The sequence below is a fragment of the Trachinotus anak genome, unplaced genomic scaffold (assembly GCF_046630095.1).
Source record: "Trachinotus anak isolate AG129_WGS33_773 ecotype Australia unplaced genomic scaffold, CSIRO_AGI_Tana_v1 ptg000003l, whole genome shotgun sequence".
Classification (NCBI taxonomy): domain Eukaryota; kingdom Metazoa; phylum Chordata; class Actinopteri; order Carangiformes; family Carangidae; genus Trachinotus; species Trachinotus anak.
The window spans coordinates 13,412,006-13,420,097 of NW_027273854.1; the positions used below are offsets into that span (position 1 = coordinate 13,412,006).

The window sequence follows — 8,092 nt, forward strand, 5'->3', positions numbered from 1 at the left end:
CGGAGAATTCATGCAAACTCCTGTTTACCTGTGGGATGTTTGCCCCCGGAACCGACATATGAAAATATGTCATAGTCGGACATATTTTCAAAGGCTCACAGAGGACATGCGCAGTAGGCACACAAACGAGAAAGCAGATAGGCTACCTCTCCCACCAGTGCAGTTGTTGTCTATGCGTGTTTACCTGTTTTATATCAGCCATAGATCCCAACTTCAGTGGTCCTCATCTACCAACAATTAAATCAACTCCTTGTTATCCGCCACTGCAGCCGACTGCTGGATTCCTCGGTGCAGCAGGACCATGTTCACCTCCCAAACCTCGTCCTTCCAGGATTCAATTGACGTGGAGGAGAGAGATGATTTTGATAGCGAAGAAATTGCTGGATACAGCCAGAAAACTCAGCTGAACTGCTACTACACCATATATCTTTATCAAGGCACAAGGTAATGCTCGACATTACTCACCCCCCTTTCTGTTAAGGACAGCTGGTGTTGCCATAGGATGACAGCTCTGCTACAACTTTAAGTGATGGGAAATTTTGTATGAAACGTTACTTTCACAGTGAGACGGTTTTCTTTTATTTTTTTTTAATTATTAAAATGTATTGTTGGATTATTTCATGTTTTTTCGCAGTGGCTACTCCACAAGACATCGCACAAATATTATTCTTTTTTTTCTCCTGAATAAAATATGGGGGGAAAAAAATCCCTTATTACGCTGTCGATGATTGTTACCCTAAAGCAATCTTTAATTGTTCTAGTTACCTGTTCCTGAACCTGCTGATAGTGACCGCAGGTAAAACCAGATTTGTCCATGAAACTAACCAGGTGATGAGTAAACTGTTAATTGTCTTAGATCTGAGGCTTCTGGGGAAAATGTGGCATGGAACCAGAGAAGAGCAGACTCCACAACCAGTCAGGATGACTTTAGGTAACGAAGGAGCCATCCATCTACATTCTCCTTGCTTTCAGTGGTCGTTTCTCTTTGGCTTTTCCTGTTGTGCATTGGTGTATCCACGCGCCGCCATCGGAAATCCAATCAACATGGGATCAATTCTGTCTTCATTTGTGATTTTGTTCCGATTGGTCATTGCTGTGCTGCTGAGTTACATTGCCTTTAGGTCTCTACCAATGTCAATCAGGTGGAGCTGACAAAAAGTGAACGAAATTCCTTTGAATGTCTGGGCACAGTGTTGTAGAACAATTAATTCTTAAATTAATTAATTCTCTAGGAAAGGCACAGTTAGAGCTATGTGACTCAGTTGTGTGTTGTGTTGGATGTGGCTTATGGTCATCGGCTTTCTCCATCTCCTCTCCATTGACTTGAGTGGCTTCCAAACTTCTCATCGCCCTCAGTGGTGGCTCGTATCCACACTGATTCTCTGCTCTGCCCACAGCCTGACACTGATTGACAGCAGCCTGCCATCGGAGGCGGAACCTGAGCTGCGGACCTACATTTCAAGAAGGCTGAGCAAAGGAGCCCTGCTTGGAGGCATGGGCAACATCGCCACTGTGGAACTTAGGTAAGCATTTCACATGTTCCCTAACAACATTTTGCATCAGTGAAGCTGGTTAACATAAAAGTATTGATCATTTACTCTTTTCAGTATCCCAGAGGAGGCAGTCGGCTGCTACTGCTGTCTCCTGGAGCAGGAAAGGTCTCCTGAACAGCCTGATGCTGACGGGAATGGATATGTCATCTGCTTTATGGGTGGTTCTGAAAAAGGACTGAACTTATATCCTTTGCGTAGCGATGTCATCCTAAGTTACACGCACCCGCCAGCATTCATTTCATGCATGATCCTTGCTAGTACAGAATGTTCTCACTTGCATTGTTATAGTGCTTCCATATCGTTGTATCTTTGCACAGAGAAGCAACTAACAGTTCCAATTCCTTGACCCAAACACACATTTAGATTAGAGCTGGATAAATATGTCCAAGGCCTGCATAGCAGCCTGCAAACCCCAGAGGTATGAGAATGTAATAACAGTGTCATGAAGTTGTAGATTTGTTATTACATTACGAAAGCAAAATTGATTTGTCCTCTGTGTGTGTGTCAGCTGCAAAACCTTGAGACGGAGGTGCGTCCCTATCTGAGCCGGTGGTATGAGGAGTCTGTGATGCACATTTACCGAGTGGTGCAGCTGGTCCAGAGCAACATCAGCTTCTTGTTGCATGCTGTGAGTCATTTTTTTTACAAGTTTGTCCTAAAAAGAAAAGGCTTGTCGGAGATAATGGAATTAAGATACATTAAATAATGAGTGGAAAGTGCATCCACCCATTATGATCTGTGCAATATTAAATTGATAATGTGTAAATCAATACATGAATATTGTGCAGATAGAAGTGTGCTTTTTATATCATTTCACCTCAAGAGTTTCCTATCATAACCATGAACTAAGTGCTATGTCACCAAAACTTCACAGTGAGGTCTGAAGAGTATTGATAGTAAATGTGTCATATTTGGAATGGCATTGAACTGGTTTGAGCTACACCCATACTAAATTACACCTAAACAAACTAAAGAAGGATAGTAAGTATGTTTTTTCTTTTTTTTTTTGTGCAGGAGAACCATATTTACCCTATGCATTAGAATACTGCAATCCTATTGATTCATTTTCATATCACTTGAATGCTTGTTTGCAAATATGAATTTTCTCCAGAACAATACATTTAAGCCACTAAACTTTCTGCATACAGGCTTTGAGTCACACACATGTGGACGTCATCAATTCAGACGAGAGGACGAAGGCTGATGTGTCCAGGTGAGTCAGGTGACAGTGCCTCTAACTACACAACCGTATCTGTGTCTCAGGTGTTAAATGTTTGTTGTACTCTCTACCAGGTTCATTAAAGCAGCCAGTTTGCAGGGTCTGTCCCAGCAGGACGCCACGACGGCTTCTCTGTGTAAGGCTATCTCAGAGGACACACTATCTGACCTGGTTATAGACTGCTCCACCGGCCCGCCCACACTCTCTAACACTGGTAAGTCATGCTCCAAGACATGCATTTGATGAAGAAAAAATAATTAGTTTTTCCTTATTGTCCAAGTCTTAATCTAATAAAGATGTTTTCTCCCTCCAGTCAGTAATCGGTTCTGTGATGACTGGATTCAGGCATTTCTAAATGCTGCAGAGCGTTGTAATCCCTTCCTGCTTAGACAGATCCTGGAGAACTTCAAACTTAAGGTGGGAAAACATACACATAGACAGACCTTCAAGCTTTTTTGAAGGGCTGCAATTAATGGCTATTTTCATAATCGATTCATTTGCAGATTATTTTTCAATCAATAGTGTTTTTTTTTTCTATGAAATAGTATTAAAAAATTGTGAAAAATGTGAATGATATTTTCCCAGAGCCCATAGTAACATCTTCAAATTCCTTGTTTTATCTGAAACATCAAGCAATCAAAATAGTTGCTAGAGTAATTTCTAGTTGATTGATTGAATTGATCAGCTAATCCATTAATCGACTTATCGTTTCAGTTCTGCTTTTTACATCCGAGGGTTCAGTTCCCAGCTGGGCGACTTTTGTTGCATGTCATACCTCTGCCCTTGTTTCCTTTCTCTTTCTAGACTGGCAACTGTCAGTTAAAGGCAAAATGGCAAAAAAAAAAAATAGGAGTGGGTGATTGAGAAACTGTGGTTTTACAGCTCTCACTTCCTTTTCTAATATTTTTTTTTTGCTCTACTCAATTTGTTGTTTTCTCCCTACCACCCGCCACAGGCCATCCAGGACATGAACAGCCTGAAACGCTTTGTGCGGCAGGCGGAGATGAGTCACTACGCCCTGTTTCGCTGCTGCCAGTTCCTACAGGGCTGCGGAAATGGAGACGTGTTGCTGCAGAATGCCAGGGCGGAGCACAGCGACCTGCCCGAAGCCTGCAGCATCATCACTGTCCTGGAGGAGTTCCTCAGGGAACAGTCCCAAGCGCAGGCCTGACTCAAAAACACATAACACTTTTTTTCCAAGTTGCAGCGTCTGCAAACTTTTCCTGTTGTTGGTAAGACAGACTGCTCTACCAGCCAAAGCAGACAACTGAGTATTCTAAAACTAACACTACATCCCATTTTAAACATCAGACTGCCTGATAAAATTTGGCAGAGGGAAAATTTTTAATTTACTAGCTGTTATGGCAGACTCAGAATTTAAATATTAGTTATAAACCATAAGTTTCCTCCTCCGTCACTACTGCTACTTCTCAACTAGAAGAGTGGTGGTCGGATCTGGAATATGTACTGTAAAACAACTTACACTCAGCTTTCCTCAACAAATGTGTCTTTTTTGGGGGGGGGTAATCATAGTTTAGTGACTAAGTAACATCACTGCATTGATCTTAAGAATTAAGGTTAATTATTAATTGAACTGGAAGGAAAAGAGCACCGTGAAGATGAATTCCAATTTGGAAAAAAAAATGTCAGCAAGATCAGTTTAGATCTACTTGTACCTTCCCAGTCTTCTCCTTTTTTGTGTCACGTGCATGTGTGTAACAATACTATGAACCAAATATTATTACAAATGTTTTGCTAACTGACAATGATCACAACACAGAATTCAGCTTCTGCTAATTGGAGCGGATTCATTTGAATATTCTTTTATAATTGTTTTGCATTTTATTTAATTGTTGTAGTTTTCTTTTGTGAAGAAACATATTGAGAATGCACAAATCACTTTTATGCATTGCTTGTTACATAGGCCTGGTTTTTGCTTCTATTTCAACCCAGTACTTGCACTACTATATTATTTCTGTCTAATGAATACTGCTACTCTATGTACGTACTATATGTCTATCAAGTGATATTAGATACCTGTATATTTTCTTCTCTGGGAATGCAGTGTTGTAGATAGAGTGTAATTTTTGCATATGATGTGTACATTAGAGCAAATTATTTTCTGTTTACAAACATCTTCACCAGCTCGAGAGTTCATGAGAAATAAACAGGCACTATGTGACCAGTCACTCACTTCACTGACTTAACGTGTGTTCTGCAATATTAATACCCACAGAAAAAAATTTTAATAAATAAATGAATAAGAGAAGATGATATATGAGAGTGCTTACAATAATACTAGCATGGCTAAGTTTTATTTTGGTCTCATTGTTGGTGGCAACAAGACACATTTTTGTATTCCATTAAACCCATTAGCGGTTACACTCAAACCGTTTCCCATTAAAACCAGTGCAAAGTGTGGAATATAGCAATATCAGTGTTGGTGGTGTATAACTTTAAACTGTGAACCAGGTGACATATAAATGAGTCATTTTACTCTTGTGAACCATCGTGTAGCTGACCCACAGTGCGTATCTTGACGACTTTTCTGTATAGCGTGTTCTCTATAATTATAGATGACTGTGTGGTTGTATAGAGAGAGCTGAAATAAATATTACAATTGAACCTCCTTGTTGTGGTTGTGCATGTTGTCTCAAATACAAAAGTTTAACAAAGGTGACGGACATTATTTACACTTATTATATCTGTTGCATAACAGATACAGTTTGTTTCACTTTAGACCAAAACACAAAGATGGAGATGTTAAACTGCAACAGTCCTCAGCACAAAGACTGCACCCTCCTATCCGCTACTGGTAGTCCTCTAACTGAACATCAGATCGTCCAGTAGATCCCTTCCTCATGCTGCTGCTCTGCAACTAGAGAGAAAGAGCTGAACTCTTGAGACTTTCAGACGAGAAAATGTTTGGTCAGTGGCAGTAACACGGAGCAGGATTTACCTATTGTGTGCTCAGGCATGTTCCTCAGAAAAGAGCTTGGTACGTCATAGATGCTCTCTGCTGGGTCTGAAATTGATTGAAAAGAAATTTCTACCAAACAAAACAAAAAGTTCAAAGTATTTAAAGGATGGCTGCTGTAAAAATATATGTAATCTCACCCTGGTGTTCAGCAGACCTCCTGTAAGAGAGAGGAAAGTCATACAGGCCCTCGTCCGTCTCTGTTGAGACGCCGATCTCACACATCTCTGAGGAAACATAACATACACGATGGGACCAGTTTAAAGCAATATTATATTGCATGTCATGTTATTTTAGATGGTAAATTGTCTAAAGTATTTTTAAAGTATTTCCATACTGTTTCTAACTGGTAAAACATCATAGTCTCCATCTTCTTTGTCCTCTGCATTACTCAACCCACTGGACCACTGAGGATCGTTTAGACTGTCAACTGAAAACAGGAGGTTATTCAATATAACTGAGCAAACTACTTGATTCAAGACTTAATTAAAAAATGAATTGGAAAAAAAAAGACTTGTAAGGTGCAAATATGCAAATCAATTTAGAGTTTACCATTTTGATGCAGGTAGTTACAGGCTGAGAGTGTGTTTTGGTTTGTGGCCTCCTCATTGTTCAGCTCCTGAGACACATAGATGGGGGAGACCACGCTCCTGGTTTCACAGTGGATTTGGACCGAAGGAGCCGGGGCAGAGACGGGCCGAGCAGGCAGACACTCCATCACACTGTCACTGTGTGAGCAGATGCTGTTTAATCTGTCTCGCAGTTCATACTCTTCAAGGCTGAGGTTAAGAGAGAGTGCAAGGTAAGCAAGTGCAGTTTTTGTGTTAGATTTCTGTTGAAACAAGGGAAATCATCCAAATGCATGTCAAGGGTTCACGCCCAGAGGGACCAAACGTGGATGTTTTAGTTCAGGTTGATCTGTCATGAAGGGTAAAGTCCCCCACTTACTTACTGTGTGTCTGTAGACTCTGAAACCGGAGTGGTAGAGAGATGCATGGCTTGCCAAAGGTGTCCAACCCACTCTTTTCTGAGAGCCGCCGTCTCTGCTGCCTACACACACACACACACATAAATACACAGTGGTTTGCGGGCAGATTTACCAATAAACATTAAAAGAGAAAACAGCACAGAAGTCACTCACCAACATTTTCCTCTTTCCATTTGTCATGATAATCTCAAACATGAAGCGCTTGCTGTCAGTTCTCTGGACCTCTCGCACTGACTGCACCTGGACCAACAGGTGGATACATGCTGTACTTAGGTCATTGAGTCCTATGTGTCTTAACAACAGACAAAGCAACAGTGGAGGTAAATGCAGCAATGCCACATAGTAGGTGTTGTTATACATAAGTATTGGGATCAAAATATTCTTAAAGTAAAAGTTGTAATTGTGCAAAACTTTCAGAATAATACATTGTTGTCATACATATTGATACATTAATGTGTAAGCTGCTTTCATGTTGCAGGTGATAAAAGCAATATATGAAACAACTTACTGTAAATTACGGTTTTTTTATTATATTTTGTAATAATTATCTGAATCAGCAGATTAACTGGTGGCTTAGTTTGTCAAATAAATAAATAATAAAGTAGAAACTACAATATTTGTCTGACATGTGCTTAAGTAGAAGTATAAAGTAGCTTCAAATAGACAAGTAACACATGCATATGTCTTTAAACTGCAAAGTAACTTGTCATATATCGCCTGTAATTAATGGTGGAGGACTTACTGTGTAAATGTAGTAATAGCCTCTCAAGTGTGACTGTAAGGAGAGAATTGTTAACATGACAATGTTTGAATCTTAGAGAACAAAAACACTTATCCATGAATTAAATGTTTTTGGCTTCAGAAATGAGAGGTACTGAACAGGACTAATGTGGAATTTAAAGGATTTTATACCACAGCAAAAGTCTACTTACAGCACTGCCATTCTCCTTGGTATAGAAGAACAAGGTTGTATTTTGAAGCCTAAACCAGTATGTCACCCACCTTATTTTCTAAAGACAAAAGAATAAACCGATAGCAACAAATTTTTAAAATCAGTCTTCATAAACATATACTCATATGAAATACTAAGAAATGTAACTTACCAAAGTATCTTTTCTTTTCTGCAGGAAGCCTTCAAACAATAACTTAGTCCCATCTACAGACATGTTGGTTGTCAGTAGCAGTAAATTCACACAGGACGCCAGTTGTTTTATTTCTATCTACCTGTATGTGGTATGACTTCCTCCTCTCACTCGCTGAGAACAGTATCGTTTACAGCCTCATCATGAACCCACTTCTCCATTCTTCTTCTCAAAAGTCCCGGTTGTTCACAAAAACAGTTGATTTAGCATCTA

The 8,092-nt window shown here is 39.9% G+C and overlaps 2 protein-coding genes across 3 annotated transcripts; one reads left to right on the plus strand and one right to left on the minus strand.

Moving 5' to 3' along the window:
- Nucleotides 1-105: 105 nt before the first annotated feature.
- cunh17orf75 (chromosome unknown C17orf75 homolog) lies at nucleotides 106-5,401 on the plus strand. 2 transcript variants are annotated; one of them, XM_071473859.1, is made up of 10 exons: nucleotides 106-444; nucleotides 857-931; nucleotides 1,398-1,523; nucleotides 1,608-1,747; nucleotides 1,922-1,971; nucleotides 2,062-2,181; nucleotides 2,702-2,766; nucleotides 2,847-2,986; nucleotides 3,086-3,189; nucleotides 3,728-5,401. In XM_071473859.1, the coding sequence occupies exons 1-10, from the start codon at nucleotides 302-304 to the stop codon at nucleotides 3,941-3,943; spliced, it is 1,179 nt and encodes a 392-aa protein (XP_071329960.1). In that variant the 5' UTR covers nucleotides 106-301; the 3' UTR covers nucleotides 3,944-5,401. The 2 variants fall into 2 exon arrangements, with proteins under 2 accessions (XP_071329960.1, XP_071329961.1); XM_071473860.1 differs by lacking the exon at nucleotides 857-931.
- LOC139618170 (uncharacterized) lies at nucleotides 4,888-8,054 on the minus strand. Its single transcript, XM_071473861.1, has 10 exons — nucleotides 7,841-8,054; nucleotides 7,670-7,747; nucleotides 7,480-7,512; nucleotides 6,891-6,977; nucleotides 6,702-6,799; nucleotides 6,302-6,528; nucleotides 6,087-6,179; nucleotides 5,890-5,976; nucleotides 5,732-5,797; nucleotides 4,888-5,650 (listed from the first exon to the last, which is right to left on the minus strand). The coding sequence occupies exons 1-10, from the start codon at nucleotides 7,901-7,903 to the stop codon at nucleotides 5,607-5,609; spliced, it is 876 nt and encodes a 291-aa protein (XP_071329962.1). The 5' UTR covers nucleotides 7,904-8,054; the 3' UTR covers nucleotides 4,888-5,606.
- Nucleotides 8,055-8,092: the final 38 nt, after the last annotated feature.

Bases quoted from the DNA above. Each gene is read 5' to 3' on its own strand.
- cunh17orf75 (XM_071473859.1), top strand. From the start codon at position 302: ATGTTCACCTCCCAAACCTCGTCCTTCCAGGATTCAATTGACGTGGAG. The intron at 2,182-2,701 runs GTGAGTCATTTT...TTCTGCATACAG, and splicing joins TCAGCTTCTTGTTGCATGCT to GCTTTGAGTCACACACATGT. The intron at 2,767-2,846 runs GTGAGTCAGGTG...ACTCTCTACCAG, and splicing joins ACGAAGGCTGATGTGTCCAG to GTTCATTAAAGCAGCCAGTT.
- LOC139618170 (XM_071473861.1), bottom strand. From the start codon at position 7,903: ATGTCTGTAGATGGGACTAAGTTATTGTTTGAAGGCTTCCTGCAGAAA. The intron at 6,978-7,479 runs GTAAGTCCTCCA...CTGTTGGTCCAG, and splicing joins GCTATTACTACATTTACACA to GTGCAGTCAGTGCGAGAGGT. The intron at 5,798-5,889 runs GTGAGATTACAT...AATCAATTTCAG, and splicing joins GAGGTCTGCTGAACACCAGG to ACCCAGCAGAGAGCATCTAT.